Genomic DNA, 22,039 nt, shown 5'->3' on the forward strand with positions numbered 1-22,039 from the left:
GGGAACATAGACTCTACTCTTAATACAGCATTCATATAGCTCTGACAAACCTCTTAATAATTCTGAGTTTGTGTCTTCTGTCAAATGTTATTATTGAATCCGAAGGTAAATGGTGAACTGAAGAGATGACTGTGCCAGATAATGCCAGAATAGCTTGGGCTAACTTCACTCATCAGTATTCTTCCTCTGTAGTTTATATTTGCTTGAAACTTGTCTGAGATCATGATGTCATTTTGCCTCTGCATGTACACACCCTCTGACTTGTACAGAATAATATTGTGGAATTTGCCTTCCGTACTTGTAAATATGAACTCTGTCATCGGAAACAATGTCTCAGAGCTGGGTACAGTGGTGTGTACCTATAGTCCCAGTTACTTGGGAGGCTGAGACAAGAATATTCCTTGAGCCCAGGAGTTTGAAACTAACTTGGGCAACATATTAAGACCCTGTCTATAAAAAAGAAAAGAAAAGAATGTGTCATTACAGCAGTTTGGCAGCTGCCTTAGTAAAACTCATTTAAAAGAAGCATTTGTTTATTTGTTTGTTTTAGTATGCTTCTTTGTTGGCTTGAGTCTCAGTAATGTTTGATTTTTTAGGTTTTATTGAAATCTTTTTCATTAATGATGAAGTTGTTTGAATTGTGCATCATTTATTCCAGACAGAGCTCCAGCTGATGCTACCCCACTGCTGGGTTGCCTCAACAACAAGGGAAAAAATGTGTGCAGAGGAAACATGTAGCAAAGCATGTCTCCATGTTCAGCATACTCACTACAGCCTTGTGCTGTATTTTTTAAGTTCCTTTTCATCTAATCACAAGCTTGAAAACCCAGGTTTAATTTTCTTTACAATCAAGTAATTGTATGTTGGATCTAAATATTTTGCTTTTCAAATCACTTTCATATAAATAGATCTGAATAATAATCTCAGGAGGTAGGCAGGCAGGGCATGACATAGTTATCAAAATTTTAAACTTTGACTTCTATCTTTTAAAAAATTCTCAAACGCTGGTATAGGCTTTTGATCCAGCTTATTTTCTTGTTAAGTTGTATAAAGACAAAATCAGTAAGTTTATAATAATATCATATTCCCCTGTAGAATCAGCCATGACAAAAACTCATCTGATGGCAAATAAACTCTAGCTGTAAAGAGAATCTCTAAGGTTATCTTGCTTGATAGGAGACAGAAATCCCACACCACATGCCAGGCCCAAGGCCACTTATTCTGCATGTGTTTAAGGTGAAAATACTTGGAATGGAAAAGAATTCCTATTGGTTGGGGAACACAATACTGGTAATTAAAAGCTCTCATTTCTTTACTGACCAGTCCCAAGACAGTTAGTAGGAGCCTGTGCTCTAAAGACTCTAGCTGCCTTCAGCCTGCAAATGACCCAGTTCCCAACCCTATTTTAGTCCATGACACACCTGTGCACTGGTCAGGACACACTGGAGAGTAGACGGGAAGTCCCCTGTCCAGCCTGTTCCCAGCCACATCAGAGGCGTACACCAGGTGTGAATGGAAAGTAGTGAGGCTCACTTACAAACAAAATAAGACAACTGAACTAAGAACAGAATTTATGCATCCAATTGAGGATTGTTCAACAAAGTGGTCACCACAGAAAATGTAAAATGCTGCCATTGCTCATAACATTTTTAGAATGGCTCCTTGGAATGGCCTTTAGATGTTATTATTCTCTCATGAAAATTTGCCCAATACTTTATTCTCACATGTTGGTCTTTTAACCCAAAACTTTGTGATTTGCTATATAGATCCAGTGCTCAAAAGAGAGGCCTATATTGGAGAGACAGACACCATCAAGGATGTCACCACTGCCACCAACCACCTGTAACAAACAGTATAAGTTAGTTGAAAAACTAATATTGAAAGACATATTTTTGGCTGTTCACATATCCTCCAGCATTTCAGCTTGATTTGAGTGGAGTGACAGGAGTAAAGGAATAGGCTCTCCTCTTCTTACCCCATGTTCCTAACTTAGTTTCACAAATTGCTTTTATTTCTTTCACCAACTCTCATACCTGTCTAGCTCCCAGGCAGAGGCAATTTGCCCAGAATTATTTTCCCTTTCTTGTTCCTAGCCAATGCTTAACTTCCTTTCTCCTCCAAGTTACAACTTTAGGAGTTACCTTTATTTTATTTGTGTCACATTTGGCAATGTCTTCAGCCAGGAAATTAACATCTTAATAGCATTTAACAATTGCCTTACCCTGCACAAAATAGAAATAAATATTCTTGATTTGCTATATATAATTTGCTAATGGAGGAGCACACTTGAAGAAGGTTGGGGTTTTCAATCAAAAGACCAACGTTAAAATTTTGGTGTTCTAAATTAATGTCACCACTTTGAGCTTTGGATTTCTCATCTTTAATTGGGAATACTGCTACCTATTTCTCAGGATTTCTTATAAAGATTAAATATTAGAAATGCATATGTAATATAAACCAACATAATGCCTAGAACATAGTGTATGTTTAATATGTGAGAGCTATCATTAAAAGTACATGCTGAAGTTCAGCGAGGCTAAGTGACTTTCCTAAGTTAGGCCATATGGGTGATTAATAACCTGGTATGGACATGGATTCAAGTATGTCAAATTTATGATTACTACTAATCCATGATACCAACTTTTCATTTCATTAATATTTCTTTATCTTTGTCTCTGAAACTTCCCTGTGCACAGATCAAATATTGACAAATGGCCAAATTCTTCAATGTACTGTCTAGTTCCAGGTAAATTATGATTGGACATACTGGTATCATTTAAATAATTATAAAAATAACATAAGAATATGAATAATATTATAAACTTAAGCATGGCTTGCCACCCTGAAATGTAAGAAGCTGTAAATGAAAGTTCTTGGAGTGTACAGACTGACCCCTCCTTGCATAGCCAGTTGTTCTTTCTGGAAGCTTTAATCTTGCAAATGCTTTCTGACAAAGTGCAACCCTTCTGAGGAAGCTCCTCTCCCCATATTTTATAATAATCAATTCAGAAAATATCAAAGATGAAAGAGACCTCAGAGATCATTTACTCCACTTCCTCAGTTTGCTGGTGAGGAAACTCAAGCCCAGGGAGGTAAGTGACTTGCCCAAAGCCACACAGCTTAGAAGTAGAATCAATACTGATTGATTTCAATGAGCCCCTGCCACTGGGTAACTCTTCAGAAGCATCAGGGAATTCCTGTTTTCCAGTGAAACCACCATTCTAGAAATGAAAGAGAATAATCAGTCTTTAACCAGAATTAGAATTGAAGTAATATTAACATTTTCTGAAAAGTTTTTTTTAAATGGAAGATAAATATGTATCTAAAATTAAGTCAGAAGACTCAGAATTTTATTGCTTTTGCTCACCAGGCAGTAAGCTCATCACTTGCAAGCTTTGAAACCAGAATATTTCAATACGGTTTCCCCAACCTGGAGAAGTAGTAATCCACAAATGTAGCCATTTGGAGAGAATGGAAGATGTATTATTTGTAGATTTGTTGTAGAATGCTAGTTTTTCGTGAGAGGTGATGTTATGTCTACTTTCAACAGTGAGTATAAGGGTGGTAATAGATTTTAGCAGGAAGTGGTTTAGGGAATTTGAAGAACTTTTCATTTATTTTTCCATTACTCTTCATGTTATGACTTAATTTAATTATTGAAATTTTAGATAGTTTTCAAACATCTCGTTTTCAAACATAAGTGCCCAAATTCTAAAGCCAAATACAAATGTCTTTTGAATTAAGTATATCATTGTTTCCCTCCAATTTTGTAATAATAAATAATATATTGTGTTCTGTGCTGGATTATCCTAATACCAACCATTTCCTCTATACCCCAATCTAGAATTTCAAGTTAGAAGGGATATCAACCTAAGCAAACTAACACAGGAACAGAGAAGCAAAAATTGCATGTTTTCACTTATAAGTGGGAGCTAAATGATGAGAACACATGGACACATAGAGGGGAACAACAGACACTTGGGCCTGTCAGAGAGTAGAGGGTGGGGAGCAAGAAGAATGTCAGGAAAAATAACTAATGAGTATTAGGCTTAATACCTGGATGATAAAATAATCTGTATCACAAACCCCCATGACACAAGTTTACCTGTATAACAAACTTGAATATGTACCCCGGAACTTAGAAGTTAAATTTTAAAAGTGACAAGTGAGCTATCAAGCCATGAAAAGAGTGGAAGAAATACAAATATATACTATTGAGTGAAACAAGCCTGTCTGAAAAGCCTGCATACCATATGATTTCAAGTATGGCATTCTGGAAAAGGCAAAGCTATGGAGACAGTGAAAAGACAGTGGTTGCCAAGGATTAGGGTGGGAGGAAGTGACAAGTGGGTGGAGGAATGAGGATTTTTAGCAAAGAAGAAACATTCTGTATTATATTATAATAGTAGATGCATGTCATTATACAGTTGTCCAAATTTACAGAATGTACTACACCAAGAGTGAACCCTAATGTAAACCATGGACTTTGGGGGATAATGATGAGTCAGTGTAGGTTTATCAGAAGAAATATACCACTCTGGTGGGAGATGCTGATAACAGAAGAGACTGTGGATGTGCAGGGACATGGGGTACATAGGAAATCTCTGGAACTTCCTCTTAATTTTCCTGTGAATCTAAAACTACTTAAAAAAAAGACATTAAAAAAAAAAGAAAGAAGGACTAGGAAAAAAATAAAAAGAAGCAATATTAAAGCTCAACGAATCCAATTTACATCATTGACATGACATTTTCGTTTATTGCCATCAATCCCTCCTCCGTTTGAACCTAAGCCTTTCCTTTTGTCATTTTTCTGCCTTATATAAAGTACAGTGTAATGCTGTTTAAGTCATTCTAATCAGTTTACTGCCTCTAAATCTCTCCAACACAAAATCTTTTGGGTCACCACTAACTAAAAATAATGCATACATTTATTGATGTTGCTTTGTCAAACTATGAGTATTAATGATTATTCTATCTTATACTGTGATGGTATTTCTGATGTGTCAACTTGAATGGGTTAAAGTCCTCAGCTATTTAATCACAATCCAATCTAGGTATTGCTATGAAGATATTTTGTAGATGTGATTAAAGTTTATAATCAGTTTATTTATGGAAGATTTTCCTACATAATTTTGGTAGGCTCTCAGGAAAGCAATGACATCATCAATTTAACAAGCTTTAAAGTGACTTCTGATAAAAATTTGTTACAAGGTTTATGCAGTTATGGAATCTGGCTAGCAAGTCTGAAGTCTGTAGAATAGGTCATGGGTAAGGACAGGCTAGAATTCATGAGCATGAACTTAAGCTGCTGACCATAAGAATTTATGCTCTGGGGAAGCCTCAATCTTGTTTTAAAGGGTTTTTGGCTGATTAAATTAGGCCTACCAAACTTTCCCTATGCTTTACTGTCTATGTGATTCACAGATGTGCCCATATGTGCATTGTTAGGAGACCTCTGCCTTGTAGAGGTCAATTGAGAGCTCAGGAGGTCAATAACATGGATAAGATAGGGAAATAGACATCTTCCCACATTCCTTTATAATCATTTGAACACCTAGCACTGTGTTCCTGTGAGGAATATAAAAATGAATCAGGCTTGGTCACTTAACCTATGTACCTTTTATTATAACTATTTATGTGCCTCTCCTATTTCTCCTACTAAATTGTGAGGATTTGGAGAACTGGTTCCCTAATCATTTTATCTTTGTATCCCCTTTCTTTAATTTAATATGTTGCCTTAAACATTGTGGATGTTCTCTTATACTTAGTGAATGAGTGATAAATTTAAATTCATGATTACAAAAGTATTATTCACCTTTCTACAATATATTTCTTTGCCTAATCTCCATCTTACATTTCAAAAAGAGAGTATTGGTGAGGTTTTGGAAAGGGTTTGAATCTGATAGGAGTTCAGAGCCTCATAGCTAATATCATATGCAACAGCAGTTTGGTTGCCAGTCATTAATAATATGAGAAAATTATGTCTCCTAACTTCTGCATTTAAATTTTCAGCCTTAATGTTGCATAGCTGTAGGCTTGGACTTTAATTTTTAAAGTCTCCATATTTTAATTATGTCTAGATGAATAAAATAAATTTTCTTTATAAGGCTCATTACCTACATTAGTAAAGACATACTGTAGTAAAATATGAATCACATATTTTTTGCTGGCCTATTTCTAAAACTGATCTATTACAGTTTTATATTAACTTCTCTAGACGGTTTATGAATTTTAAATTTAGTCTAGATCATAACTTTCTAACCTCTCATAACCTGTGAAGACTGTATACAGGATCTACAGATGAGCCCATAAGTGCACTGTCAGGAGAACTGTCTTCTAGAGGTCAGCTGAGAGTTCAGGAGGCCATCAGCATGGATAAAATGGGGTAATGGATATCTTCCCACATTCCTTTATAATCATTTGAACATCTAGCACTGTGCTAGGTGATGCGAGGAATATAAAAATGTATCAGGCCAGCTGTAGTGGCTCACACCTATAATCCCAGCACATTGGGAGGCAAAGCAGGATTGATTGAAGCCAGTAGTTCAAGACCAGCCTGGGGCAGCATAGTGAGACCCCCATCTCTAAAAAAAAAAAAAAAAAGTGAAAAAAAGGTAAAAAATTAGCCAGGCATAGTGGTGCATGCCTGTAATCACAGCTACTTAGGGGACTGATGCAGGAGGAACATTTGAGCCCAGGAGTTTGAGACTAGCCTGGGCAATATGATGAGACCTCATTTTAAAAAAAATGAATCAGGCCTGGATTCTTCTCTGAAATAGAAGATGAAAATGTGACAAGATAATTATATCACAGATAGAAATAATACAATGCATTTAGCTATGTGCCAGGCTCTATGTACATTATCATTATATTTAATATAGTCAATCTCTATAATGGAAGGGTGAGGTACATACTATTATCTACATTTTACAGATTAGGTGACTGAGATTCAAAGAGATAAAGTGATTTGTCTGTGCTATACAACCAGTAAGCTTTGGAGTTGGGATTTTAACCCAGGTCTGGCTGATTCACAAGTCACTTACAAGAGGATCTGAGCCATAGGTGAGAGAAACAAACCGCTATGGGAGATTAGAGACAGGAAATACTCCCAACTTCCTATATTAGGGACAATTTCAAATGTATTTGATAGAAATTTGTATGAAATATGTCATGTACTTTTCTGATATCTTTTTTAAAATTAAATATTTTAAGCATACAGAATAATGTAGAAAATAATGTAATGAATATTCATGTATCTACTACTCTGGTTTGTCATACATTAGTATTTTATCAAGTTTGTTTCCAAAAAAAATTTAAGCAAAACCATATAGATATACTTGAAGGTTTCTTTGTATTCATTTTAGATCCCATTTCTACTCTCCCCTGAGGTCACCACTATCATGATTTTTATATTCTAAATTTGATCTCTTTGTTTCCTATACATAGAAAATGGAAAACAGTAATAGTTCCAAGGGGTAAAATTAGATGGCAACTTTAGCACCCTCCATATTTTTCTGATGCCTGTCCCATTCTTTGAAATAGACAATTGTCATTTTTCTGCCTTATATAAAGTACAGTGTAATGCTGTTTAAGTCATTCTAATCAGTTTACTGTCTCTAAATCTCTCCAACACAAAATCTTTTGGGTCACCACTAACTAAAAATAATGCATACATTTATTGATGTTGCTTTTTCAAACTATAAGTATTAATGATTATTCTATCTTATACTGTGATGGTATTTCTGATGTGTCAACTTGAATGGGTTAAAGTCCTCAGCTATTTAATCACAATCCAATCTAGGTATTGCTATGAAGATATTTTGCAGATGTGATTAAAGTTTATAATCAGTTTATTTATGGAAGATTTTCCTACATAATTTTGGTAGGCCTAATTTAATCAGCCAAAAACCCTTTAAAACAAGATTGAGGCTTCCCCAGAGCATAAATTCTTATGGTCAGCAGCTTAAGTTCATGCTCATGAATTCCAGCCTGTCCTTACACATGACCTATTCTACAGACTTCAGACTTGCTAGCCAGATTCCATGACTGCATAAACCTTGTAACAAATTTTTATCAGAAGTCACTTTAAAGCTTGTTAAATTGATGATGTCATTGCTTTCCTGAGAACCTACTTTTTGCTAATCTGCTTCAAGAGGGTAGATATATAAATGGATAAAGACAATAAACCTTTCTAGATTCTGTACTAGAGATTTGCATGGGGTATTTGAAGGGTCTGAAGGAGGCAGGAGATTACTTTATAACTCAGGTTACTAACAATATGAAACGCTTTATTTTCAAAGGTGGTTTTAGACTCTAAGAACAAAATTTCAACAAACTGAGTTGTAAAGGTCAAATTGGCTTTTATTAGCAATGAAATATGAAATAGAAAGGTATTCTGCAGAGCTAATCAGAGGGAGTGAGCTTTATATGTAGGAAAGGCTGAATAAAGTAGAAATCAGAAACAAAAAGCATATTAGTCATTTCAAAATTAATTTCTTTCCTTGTATGGGTTGAAGCAAAGAGGACTTTCTTATGCTGGCTCAGGTTGACTCAGCCCCTTTTGATTGATTGTTGTCAATCTCCTGTTTTTAGAAATACTGTCCCATTTTCAAGTTCAGTTTGATTTTATGGCACCTAGCCTGAGTGACTCCATTCTGGTTTGGTTTGATTTGTTGGGGTCTAGTGTAGGTGCTCAGTCCAAAACAATGGTCTCCCATAAATTTTATTTGGCAATTCCAAAGAAAAGGTGTGAGGACCCATGACTCATGATTACAGATTTATAGACACAAGAACTTGAGAGGCATATAGCTAGTATCTCATCTTTTAAAAATATGTGAGTGAAGAATGATCTCTTCTAGTTGTAACACATCCAACAATATTGAATAATGGTTAAGCATACAGGCTTTGGACTCATTCCTGTACTTGGCAGGATTAAGTGACTCTGTAACTTGCCACATTTTATTGATTCTAAGAACTCTTTATGACTTGGTGAGTTATTATAAGGTAAACACCTTTATAACACCACTTAGGTCAAGAGAATTTTTTAAATCACCCTGAGTCCCGTCAATGTGCATTGCCCCAATTAACCCTCTCCCTACCTTCAAAGTAACCCACTATAGCAATCACTTTCTTACATCTTTAAATATTTTTTTTATTAACCAAGGTACATTCCCAGATACTATAGGTTTGTCTGTGTATTAATTTCATGTTTTTGAAGTGTCTTTTAATCTAAGATATTTTCTATCCTTTTCTGTGTTACAGTTGCTTTGTGGAAGAATTCAGGGCATTTGACCTGTAGAGTGTCCCATAGTTTGAATTTTGCTGATTATGTACTTACTAATATGTTGCAGTTCAACATGTTCATCTTTCCTCTGTATTTCCTGAAAATTGGCGGCTGGATTCAGGGACACAATCAGATTTCACCTCTTTGGCAAGACCAACAATTCTCAAATATTTTAGTTTGAGAAACAATCTTATTTTATTTCTTTGATGACCCCCTCAAAAGCTTTTGTTTATTTGGGTCATATATATCAATATTTGACATATTAGAAATTAAGACTGAGAAATTTAAAAATACTTATCTATTAATTCATTTTAAAATAACAATAATAAACTAATTATGTGCAATATAATTTTTAAAATCAGAAATAACTATATTTTGCAAAACAAAAAAAAAAGTCTGGTGAGAAGAATGACATTGTTTCACAATTTTTACAAATCTCTTTAAAACCTGGCCTAATAGAAGACAGCTGAATTACCATAGCTGCTTTTACATTCAATCTGTTGCATTATGTTCTTTTTTTTGAAGTATATGAAGAAAACCTGACCTCACACAGATATGTAGCTGGAAATGTAAGGACTTCACAGATCTCCTAAAGAGTTCCAGGATCCTTAGAGTACACTTTGAGAACCTCTGAATAACACTATATGTGTTTTTGAGATTTTTCACCATAAGGGACATTATTTCTACTTGCTCTTTTTTTATGATGTTACAGCTATTGATGCTGAGTGTATAGCTGCATTATGGATGCTGCAAAATGGTGATGTTCTATCAATTCTTTTAAATGGTCATAATACTTTTATAAAAATCTGCTTCCCGTCAATTACTGGCTACTCAGTGGTACAGTTAGTACAGGAAAACCAGGATAAATTATTGATTCTTTTCCCTTATTTACCATTTTTTCCAGATAATGAATTGGTTCTCTATCATTCTCCAGATGTCACCAATTAGTTTTTAAAGTATCACTAATGGATTAATAAAATTAGTATATTTCATGGATCTCTATCAGTTGCAGTTATCCTTTTTGAAGCTAATATTGTGCCATCTTTAACAAATCAGAACTTCTTCTCCCCTCCCACAGCAGCGTGGGAGCTGTCTCTCTCACTCTTTCTCTCTGTCTAATAAATTGACCTTCCACCAAAAAAAAAAAAAAAAAATTCCCAACTTCTTGAAATTTTCTACTGAGTCCTGATAGTGAGGAAGCTATAAGCCTTGTCATTTCTTCACAATTTGACTTCTCTGAAATAAAGGTGTGTTTTACAATCTTGGGTGTTATTGTTTATTTGGCAACACTTTTTCTTTCTTTCTTAGTATACATAAAATAACAATGCATATGCAATCAATAGCATTTTAAATTTGGTGAAATACCTTAACACAACTGAGATTTATTTCTGCTTAAAGTCTGATTGAGGCATGTTAGGCATACCGCCCTCATTTTGTTATATCATCTGAAACACTGCTCTCTAAGCTTATTTTTGAAGGGTTACAAAAAAAGGATTGTACCAGATATTTTAAAGGTTTAGGCTCAAAAGTGGTTTCTATCACTTCTAAGCATGCTTCCCATTGGATGAAATTAATCACATGATTACAACTTATGCCATGGATGCTGGGAAATGTAGTCTTTGTGCCTAGGAAAAGGTGGTGTGATGAACATACAGTGTCTCTACCACATTAAGTAACTTGCATAACATCTGTGTCTCAGGTTCCTCATTGGTAAAAGAAAGATAATAACAAGACCTACTTTACAGGGTTATGTTAAGTATTAAATGAACCAGTACATGTAAAAATGTTTGGTACAGTAGCTGACATAAGTGCTCAGTAAATGTTACCTATTAATAACAATGTCATTTTGATAGTAACTTTTTAAAACAAATCCTTACTATATTCCAGAAGTCTGAAGCATGGTTATTCCTTAAAAGGTATTCCTCAGAACATGCTCAGATTCAAGAAGCACAGAAGACTTTGGCACATATATCTATGCTCTAAACCAATCCCTTAGTGAGCATCTTTTTTGCATTCACCTTAAATTATCAGGTCAAAGAACAAGATCTCCAGGAAGAAAAGTAGTTGGTAGTTATGGCATGGGTTTTGCTTCTTCCCCAAGGAATTCAGTTCCATTTTGTCTCTCTAAAATTCTTGTGGATTGTTAGGTGTTTGGAGAGCTGTCTACTTCTTGACTATTTGAGAATGCTTTTAAAAGCTTCCAAAAAATGCTGTTTGTTGATAAATCAGAATAATCAGAAAGAAGAGTATTAGTGAAACTATAAAAGTAAGAACAAGATTTTATGCAGTGGTGCCAGCTGTCATCCCACTTAGGAACACACATCATAGATTTCAGTGCTTTTCAGACATCTGCTCGCTCAGCCATATAAAACAGCCATTCTGTCAGCAAAACTCCTGGCAAAAGATCTCCATTATTTCAGGAATCACATTCCCAGGCTTGCTGCCTATATCCTTCTTCATACTTATGGATATGGAGAAGTCACATAATATTCTTTTGCAAATTAGGTCATGACCTAGTATACACATTTTCTTACCACCCAATATACACATTTTCTTACTCCCATGGCTGGAATTCAAGCTCCTTTTTACATTATCTAAATACATTGCACTACATCAATGGTATCTGGTCACTCTCTCTATCTCCTAATCTGAAAAGAGTAGTCACTATCTAAAACCTTTCCCACGTAGATCCTGACCACAAGTTGTCTCTATCTGGTGCAGATTCTTAGCTACCTCACCTAGACTTTTAGAATCCACCAAACTGAGTTCATTTCTCATGACAATTATCTAAACTCTTAAGATTTCAAGATTGAACCCAGATCTTGCAGTTTATTTCAAGCTGTCTGTCAGCTTTCACTTGAACCTAGAAACCATTGTTGTCATTTGAACTCTTTACCATCTGATGATTGAAACCAGACCCCCAGCATCTTCCAAGCATTTTAATGGCAAGAGATTGAACCCAGACCTCATTCCTGACATCCAAAACTCTTACCATTTGAGGATTAAATTCATTCCCAAATATCATCCAAGCTTCATGCCATTTGGGGACCAAACTTTAGGTCTTAGGACTGTTATCTAAATCCTTTACAGTTTTTGGATTTAGCCCATGCTGCTCATAGGTTATCAAAGCATTATATCAATTGGAGATTGACTGAACACCACAAGGCGGACAGCCAAACTCTTTAGCAGTTAGATATTGAACCCAGACCTCACTGAGGATTGTCTTCCAAGTATTGTGCCAGCTGGATTTCTAGCCCAGACTGTGGCTGCCTTCCAACCCCCTTATTGATGGGGGAGAAACAGAGGTCCCCGAACCACTTTAAGTATTCTATCCCAAGGGATCAAACCTATCTGCGGTCATCATCCAACCTGTTTACCAGCTGTGGATTGGACTAGCCTGTCAAAAACTAAGCAGAAAGATTGGTTGAAAGCCTCTTTATCATTTTTAGCTGTAAAGATCTTGAATGATGATCTTAGTAGCTCTGAGGAGCAGTACTTCTCAAAATGTGGTTTTCTATCACCCGCATCAGAATCACCTGAGGCTGCTTATTAAAAAGCAGACTTCTGGGGCCTACGCAGATCTTCTGGCTCATAATTGTTAGACCTGTGTCTGTGGAATTTGCATTTTTAGCAAGCACTCTAGCTGATTCCCATGCACACTAAAATCTGAGAACCACTGCCCTTGAGCAAGGTCTCTCTTATCTGTTAGAGACAATCCCAAATTTCCAGCTGCCATGCAGCTGCTCACCAGCTGGGTCTAAAATGCAGGTTCTTATTAATATACACTATCAGTGCATTACTTTATTAGCTTGGATGTATAAGCCAAGTTTTTCCTGTTATTCAGTTTTGCTGGTTTATAGGATGGGGTTCATTCCCTTGTTTCAATAAATATTGGGGGAAGGGAGTAAGTTGATTTGTAGTACAGCATCGCCAACTCTGCCACAGAGTTTTTATTTCCCACTCAAAGAGGACCACCAATATAGTACCTTGCCTTGGGGGAAGCACACTATCAGCCCTGAATGTATATTCTTCAGGACTATATCCTTCTGCAAATATGGAAAGGCTGATATGGCTTCTATTAAGGTGAAAACTGGTCTTCCCCCAGCTTACTCTAGCAAAAAGTTGGTCCAACTGGCATAGCAGATGAGACCCCAGATTTCTTGCTCACCCTATTTCTTCCTGCTCTCTTGTACCACCCTCTCATATTTAAAAATTCAGAACATTTACAAATGTGCTGTTTTATAAGGAAATGCAGGGGGTTGGAGAATGAAATACAAACAATCTAGATGTTAACATCTGGAGCAGACCAAATTAAGACATAGAATTCATTACTGCAGCAATTACTTACTAAGTCTGGGAAACTGAAACCTAAATCTGGGCTGAAAGTTTTCAAGCGTGCCTTCATATAAAAATAACTTGGAAAAAATCTGCAAGGACTATTGTGAATCAAATTGAATTTCATCTCCACTATTGAAAATGCATGGCCTTGCTTTCCCACTGATTCTGGGGAGAATCATAGTCTCTAGCGCAGAAATGGGTGCCTTTGCTTTTGACCAAGGTATGCTAAGTTAAAGAATATTTTAAGTCACAAAGTCTTTTTCCCACAAATAAGATGGCTGTTTACTTTTTAAATCTCTTGGTTAAAGCAAAGCTAAGATTCTCATAATGTTGAGAGTCTTGTTAATAATCTTTGCTTATGTCTACTCAGGCAAATTTTCTATAGAATTAGACTTTGTAGCTATCAAACATAATTATTGTAAATTCTTCACCCTCTTCCCAAGAGAGTATAAGCTCTGAGGCCCAGTGTTCCGTTATTGAACTTGCTGTTTTCAGATTTGTGAATCATAGGTGTCTTTTGCCCAGTAGGTAGGGGAAGGCATGATATATAAGCCATCTAAAATATTCCCCTCCTTCCCATTAAGTCCTGTTTCATATCCTGCTTTGTTCGTTTTTTCTTCTTTTACTCTTCTTCCTCCTCTCCCTACCTATCTTCCTCATCACACTTATTATCTTCCTCCTCCTTCTCTCTATTACATTTATTGTTTTCTGTCTTCCCTACTAGAATGTAATCTCTATTAGCACAGGGATTGCATATGTCTCATTCACTGCAGCTTCCTTAGTGCCTGGAACATAGTAAGCAATAGTATTTATGAACTAACTACCTGACTGTCTGATTGAATAAATGAATGAATGAATGAGTGAATGAGAATAGCCAGAAAAGAAACAAGTAACTTAAAAATCCCCATTAGTGAACAATACATACCAGGGCCTGTTGGTTGGTGGGAATTGAGGGGAGGGAACTTAGAGGATGGGCCAATAGGTGCAGCAAACCATCATGGCACACATATACCTATGTAACACCTGCACATTCTGCACATGCATCCTGTTTTTTTTTTTTTTAGAAGAATTAAAATTTTACAAAGAAAAAAATAAAAAAAAATCCCTAGTGATATTAGAGAAAAGTGAGTGGTTAAAAATTTCATAAGTAGGGTTGAAAAATCACTTTGAAAATGCAGTCCAGCCCATATATTAAAGGCTAGATAAGGTTTTTGGTTTTTTGCTTTCTGTGTGTGTGTGTGTGCTGGGGAAGTTTAAATTTTATTTTTAATTGTGGTAAAATATACATAACATAAAATTTACCATTTTAATCATCTTAAGTGTGCTATTCAAGGGCATTAAATACATTCACATTGTTGTGCAACCATTACCATCATCTATCTCTAGAACTTTCTTCATCTTGTAAAACTGAAACTCTTTTTTCATTAAACAGTAAGGCCCCATTTTCTCTTCCTGTTATCCCCTCGTAACCATTATTCTTCTAACTCCATGAACTTGACTATTCTCAGTACCTCATTTAAATGGAATCATCAGTATTTGTCCTTTTCTGAGTGGCTTATTTCACATAACATAATGTCTTCAAGGCTCATCTATGTTATAGCACATGTCAGAATTTCCTTCCTTTTTAAGGCCAAATAATATTCCATTGCTTGTATATACCATATTTTTTTTATTCATTCATCTGTGTATGACACTTGGGTTTTTTCTACCTTTTAGCTTTATGAATAATGCTGCTGTAAATGACTGTACGAATATCTGTTCATGTCCCTGCTTTCAGTTCTTTTGGTTATATAGTCAGAAATGGAGTTGCTGTATCATATGGTAATTCTATTTTTAATTTTTGAGAGACTACCATACAGTTTTTCATATTGCGGTACCATTTTACATTCCCACCAGCAGCACACAAGGATTCAAATTTCTCTACCCTCTTGCCAGCCAACACTCACCTTCTGGGGTTTTTGTTTGTTTATTATAATAGCCATTCTAATGATGTGAAGTGATGTCTCATTGTGATTTTGATTTGCATTTCCCTAATGATTAGTGATGTCGAACATATTTTTATGTACTTATTGGCCATTTGTATATCTTTGTAGAAATGTCTAAGTCCTATGCCCATTTTTAATTGGTTTTTCCTGTTGAGTTTTAGGGATGCATGAGATTTTATTCATGAGACTGTATCAAAGTTAATACAGAAGGCAGGATGATACAGTACAAATAATCTAAACCAGGAATCAGATGATTATGAGGCCTAAGCAGACTCTACCATTTACTTAGCCTTGTGACTTTGAAAAACTTCTTTATTCTTTCCCAACTTTACCATCCTTGAAATTTTCATTCTGCTTACATTTCATGGTTGTGGGCATATAAGACAATATATATGAACATTATTTGAAAAATACAAAGCATTATGCAAAAAGAAACTGTGTGTATTAGTTAGAATTCTATAGAGAAACAAAACCATAGAGTATGTCTGAGAGGCAGAGATTTATTTTAAGGAATTGACTCATATGATCATAAAAGTTGGCAACTCTAAATCTGCAGGGTAGCCTGCAGACAGGACACCCAGAGAAGAGTTGCAGTTTTAGTTCAAAGGCAGTCTACTGGCAGACTTTTGTCTTTACCCAGGGAGGCCTGTCTTTTCAAATTGAAGCTTTCAACTGATTGAATGAAGTTTACCCATATTATGGAGAGTAATTTGCTTTACTTAAGATCTACTGATTTAAATGTTCATCTCATCTAAAAAAATAATCTTCACAGAAACATCTAGAATAATGTTTGACCAAATATCTAGGTATTGTGGTCTAGTCAAGTTGATACATAAAATTAGCTATCACATGGTAATAATAGTGGGCAGATATATGCCTTGCTGGCACCACTGCTTCAACAACCTTAAAGCAGCTTTTTTTTTTTTTTTTTTTTGAGAACGGTGTCTTGCTCTTGTCACCCAGGCTGGAGTGCAGTGGTGTGATCTTGGCTCACTGCAACCTCTGTCTCCTGGGTTCAAGCAATTGTCCTGCCTCAGCCTCCCAAGTAGCTGGGACTACAGGCGCCTGCCACCACACCCAGCTAATTTTTGTATTTTTAGTAGAGACAGGGTTTTGCCATGTTGGCCAGGCTGGTCTCAAACTCCTGACCTTCAGGTGATCTGCCCGCCTCAGCCTCCTGAGTAGCTGGTATTACAACCATGTGCCATCACACCTGGCCTGAATTTTTTATAATAAAATTTCGATAGGAATTAAAGCAGAATTATATATGCCTTTAAGATCTCGTTTTAGAGTATATTTAAAACATCTTTCAGCTATTGTTTATAAATGTGTCATCATCGAGAAATGTTTTAAATTTGCATTTTACTATTATTATTATTTTGAGACATTCTCACTCTATTACTCAGGCTGGAGTGCAGTGGGGCGGTCTTGGCTCACTGCAACCTCCGCCTCCTGGGCATAAACCATCCTCCCACCTTAGCTTCCCAAGTAGCTGGGATGACAAGCACCTGCCACCATGCCCAGCTAATTTTTGTATTTTTTGTAGAGATGGGGTTTCACCATGTTGCCCAGGTTGGTCTTGAACTCTTGAGCTCAAGTGATCCACCTGCCTCAGCCTCCCATAGTGCTGGGATTACAGGGTGAGCCACTGTACCTGGCCTAAATTTTATTTTATCTTATTCCTATCTTATTTATTATTTTTTTTTGAGATGCAGACTTGCTCTGTTGCCCAGGCTGGAGTGCAGTGGCGTGATCTCGGCTCACTGCAACCTCTGCCTCCCGGGTTTCGTCACGTTGGCCAGGCTGGTCTCAAACTCCTGACCTCAGGTGATCCACCTGCCTCAGCCTCCTAATGTGCTGGGATTACAGATGTGAGCCACTGTGCACAGCCTAAATTTTCAATTTATTTTTTGCGCCTTCATTCTCCATCTCTGGTGCCCATCCCCCTCTTTCTACAGGCGCCAGCTCTGGGGTATTTGATGCCTGCCTCTCTCCAAACTTTATGTGCAAATATGAGAGCCATGAACAATTCATACTGAGTCAGAAATATATGCACGTGGCAAACATTCAGATGGCACTCGGATTCATAGAGAAAAGTGGGTCTCCTCTCATGACCCAACTCCCCCAGTTCCCCTCCCAAGAGGCGCTCCCAGTGCCTGCTTCTCTTTATTCTTCCAGAGAGACTTATGCCATATATAAACATAAATACATCCTTTTAAAAAAGCACTACGCATACTGTTTTGCGCTTGGCTTTTTCACCGAGCGACATAATTCGGAGATGACTCTGAACCGGTAGATACATAACTGCTGCATTATTTTAGCAGCTGTGCCATTTTCCATTGTGCAGATGAATCGTCATTCACTGAGCCGGCACACCCCTGCATGGACATTTTTAGGCTGTGGCGTGGGGAAGGATGTGAGCTCTGTCCTGTGAGAACTTACTCTTGACTGACAGGATGCGGCCCCAGAGTCAGCCCCAAGACTCAGGCCCTTCCTTCTAATAGCTCAGGGGTGCATGCTGGGAGCCCCGGGCTCTTGGGAGCTTTGCCTTTCTTCTGGGTAAATGGAGTGTGAAGAGATGACAGCTCCTCAGCACCCCAGAAAGCAGGGACCCTGTCACTCCTGCCTCTGGCCTCCATGCTCCATTATCTCCTCAGGCTTGTGGGCAGAGCAGGATATTAGCTCAGGCAGCACTAAGTGAGCACCAACTGTGTGCCTCCTGGAACTCTCATGACAGCCTGCAAATCTGGGAGTTTCATTTCCCTTGTCCAGGCAAGGAAAGAGAGGCTCAGAAAGGCCTAGCAACTTGCCAGAAGTCACACAGCTGGTAAGTGGTAGAGATTGGAGCCAGATGCTTTCCATGACTTGGGCCTGGCCAGCAACGAAACAGGGTTTTAGAGAGGGGAGGGGACTAAACTTTGACCTAAACAGGCATCTTTTGAGTTTAAGCCCCGGCCTCTTTCAGTAATGCCTGAGGTCTATGTGGACTCAATACAGTGAGCCTTTGTTCACTGGCGTTTGCCAAAGCACCTGGCACCTGGTGTGTACGCAGTGGCTGTCTGGGAGCATGGGATGTTGGATATAAGTGGGAGGGGAGGGAGGGAGGGGGCCTGGGCAGCAGTGTGTCCCGCTGTAACCAACTGCCTCTCCTCGCCCACAGTCCGACTCCATGACAGCATCTCGGAGGAGGGACACCACTACCTGATCTTCGACCTGTGAGTTTGGCCCCTTCTTGGGATGTGCCAAGGGTGTCAGGGCAGCCTAATCAGGGCTGATCTCGCTGGACCTCTTGGGCTGAATTCCTTCCTGTGGTCCAGAGTTTCCCCAAATGTGTCGGGCCTGCTACCCAAGCAGTGCAAGCTGACTTTCCTAAAACACCAACAAACACTTTTAGCTTTCATCCTATATTTATTTTTGCTTCTCTTCTATTTGCGGCCAGTGATGCTGGTTTTCCATTTTCAGTGGCAATATAAAGTTTCCTTCTGGAATATGTTTAATTTTTTTTGAAGAATGTTGATTCAAAGAAAAGCAATAATGAAATGATAGACCTCAGTAGTTCCTGGGATGGCAGCGAAAATCAGTGATGGGGCCAGCCTCATCGATAAAAAATAGCTCTTGAGATATTGATCACAGGAGATGCCATAGGCTTCCTGATGAGCCTCGTGATGTGCTCTGAATGTTGCTGACCTCCGGACTCCAGCCTGGCCCAGGTGGGGAAGAAGGGCCAGGGATGGCGGAGGAGAGGGGACTGGAGTCAGTGAAGGGTGCAATGGAAGACGGGAAGGGGACTGCAGCAGGGGACACCCCAGTAGCCCTGGGGCCCCTCCTTTTGTGACTGAGGTCCTGAGGTCCCTGAGCCCTATCCTTAGCTTCCTGGAGACTCCTGCAGATGAGGCAGCACCTGGGGTTGCCTCTATTGGAGGGTAATTCCATGCCTGTCTCCCCAGGGTCACTGGTGGGGAATTGTTTGAAGACATCGTGGCCCGGGAGTATTACAGTGAGGCAGATGCCAGGTGAGTGTCAAGAGCTGCCTGGCAATGGTGCCCAGGGACAGGGCATTCTTGCCTCCTGTCAGCTTCCCAGGGGAGGCCTATGCTCACACCACCGTGACCCCTTCCTCTCTCTCTCCCTAGTCACTGTATCCAGCAGATCCTGGAGGCTGTGCTGCACTGCCACCAGATGGGGGTGGTGCACCGGGACCTGAAGGTGAGCAACCCACCGTGGGTGCAGCTCACCCCGGGAGCCCCTCTCCCCTCTGCACATCCCTCCTCCTGCAGAGCTGGACATGATCAGAATCCCTTTAATTTTTCTAAGTTAGACTGAAAGTGTGTGTGTCGGGGGAGGGTGGGCAAGATTATTTTTCCCACTGTTCAGATGAGGAAACTGAGCTTAGGAAGGTAGAGCTGGAGGGGTTTTGCCCTGATCCCAAGTTCTGCTACACAGACCAAGCCTTTAGCTTGGAAGATCCCTAGAGGGACTCCGGCAGCTTTGTTGTAGCTGCTGAGCCCCCGCAGTGTGTACCTATCCCTGCCACACTTCCACCGGAATGTGATTTCCAGGCCAGCCTCATCCTGGGCACCCTCCCTGGGCGTGCACCCCTGGGTCGGGGTCCCTCTTTGGGGCACAGTGCTCTGAAGATGGCCCTGCCCCTCTCTGACCACCCTGGCAGGCCATGGCTTCTCTCCTGAGCCCCAGGCAAGCTCCCTGTGGCTCATTCTAGATGAGGCAAGTGTGCACTTGAAGAGGGTCTCCAACCAGACTGCAGGCCGGCTCTCCCAGAGGGCCTGTTCCCATTATAGCTGCAGCCCCTGCACTGGAAGAGGAAGGAGGAGAGACAGCCCAAATTTAGGCCACTCTGGATACAATAATTAGTGACACATTCATCAAATCAGGGCAGGACGGCTACTGAGACCCAGGACATGTTAGGAACATCGTCCCCAGAGGACAAAGGATGCCTTTGAGCCAGGCAGGTGGAAGAAGCTATATTTGTTTGGATCCGGCCTAGCTTTAGACAGTGAAAGGTCAGAGGTGGGACCCTTCAGAAGTCCCACTGGGAAGGCGGTCAGAGGAGGACTGGAAACCAACAGTCTTCAGAGACTCTGAGCCTCGCCCCAAGCAGAAAATAGGAATACTAACATTTACCAAGCACTGACTGTAGGCCACAGCGAAGTGCTTATATCAGCTTTCTCAGTCAATCCATGCACCACCCCACAAGGTAGACATTTTTCTCACAGGAAACTAAAGCTCAGAGAAGTGAAATAGTTTGCCCACATGTCATGGCATAGAGGTGGCAGCACTGGGATCAGAAACGGGGACTATCTAAGTGAGCCCACACTCTTAGCTCTCCTCCATCCTGAGTCCCAAGGTGCAGGGACCAGCAGGAAGTGAAGAAATTCTGGAGGCTGAGCCAGTGCAAAGCAGCAGCCTCAATGCCCCAGAGGCCAGGTACAGGACCTTCCCAAGTCAGCTGCTGGCCCGTTATATAAGCCCCGTCATCTTTCAGCCTAGAGCCGTTAAGATGGAGTCAGACTTTGCCTCGATTCTGGCTCTTTCTCTTGCTAGCTGTGTGATCGTGGCCAAGTCACTTAACCTCTCTGAGCCTTAGTTTTCTCATCTTGATATACATGACAAATACTTATTAAGTGCCTGCTATGTGGCCCTGCAGCCTAGGTGCTGGTGATAAAGTGGTGAACAGAACAGAGAAGGAACTCACATTCCACAGGCCTGACAGATAATGAATGAGCACGTAGACAGATGGGGGAAACATGGCAAATTGCGATGAGATCTATGAAGGTGGCAAAGAGGAGTAAAGACAGGGCGCACCTGAGGGCTTCTCCTCTAGATAGAGTTAACCGTGGAGGGCCTCCTTGTCAGGGTGACATGAGAGTGAGGGCTGGACAAAGTAAAGGGGCCCACCTTGTGAAGCTCAGGGGAGAAAAAATTAGAGGAGGGAAACAGGAAGTGCAAAGGCCCTGAGGTTGAAACAAGATGGACTGTTTCAAGGGACGTAAGAAGGCCACTGTAAAACGTAGGTAATAATACCTACCCGAAAGGGTCATTGAGAGGATACATGAGATGACGCACGCAGAACACTTCACCCAGCGGCTGGCACATAGTAGGGGCACAATCAATTCTGCTGCTGCTGCTGCTTTATTGCGGTGGTGGCCGAATTACCCGCCCTCACCTCAGCCCAGCTTCAGACCATGAAGTGGAGAGGGAGATGTGGCTGATGGAGAAAGGGCCTTTCTGTTGCAGCAGACGGAGGTCTTGTCACAGGATAGTCCCTCTCTGGGGACTGAGACTCAGGAGCTGGAGGCGGGGCTGGAGGTGGGGGCAGAGGCCCTGGGGGGCCACTGAGCTGCTCTTCCTGTGAGCCCAGGCCCCCAGAGATGAGGCTCTGAATCTGCTGATGGTCTCTTGGCGCTTTTCTCCC

At 39.6% G+C, this 22,039-nt stretch overlaps 1 protein-coding gene across 4 annotated transcripts in view; it reads left to right on the forward strand.

Annotated features, from left to right (window-relative positions):
• Nucleotides 1-18,663: 18,663 nt before the first annotated feature.
• CAMK2A (calcium/calmodulin dependent protein kinase II alpha) overlaps nt 18,664-22,039 on the forward strand; it is a 36,436-nt gene continuing 33,060 nt past the window's right edge. For all 4 annotated transcript variants that reach the window (XM_017531304.1, XM_017531306.2, XM_017531305.1 and 1 more), the window contains exons 1-3: nt 18,664-18,821; nt 19,554-19,619; nt 19,740-19,812. In XM_017531304.1, the coding sequence (XP_017386793.1) occupies nt 18,679-18,821; nt 19,554-19,619; nt 19,740-19,812 (282 nt within the window). In that variant the 5' untranslated portion in view covers nt 18,664-18,678. The remainder of the gene's footprint in view (nt 18,822-19,553; nt 19,620-19,739; nt 19,813-22,039) is intronic.

The sequence above is a fragment of the Cebus imitator genome, unplaced genomic scaffold (assembly GCF_001604975.1).
Source record: "Cebus imitator isolate Cc_AM_T3 unplaced genomic scaffold, Cebus_imitator-1.0 Scaffold71, whole genome shotgun sequence".
NCBI lineage: Eukaryota > Metazoa > Chordata > Mammalia > Primates > Cebidae > Cebus > Cebus imitator.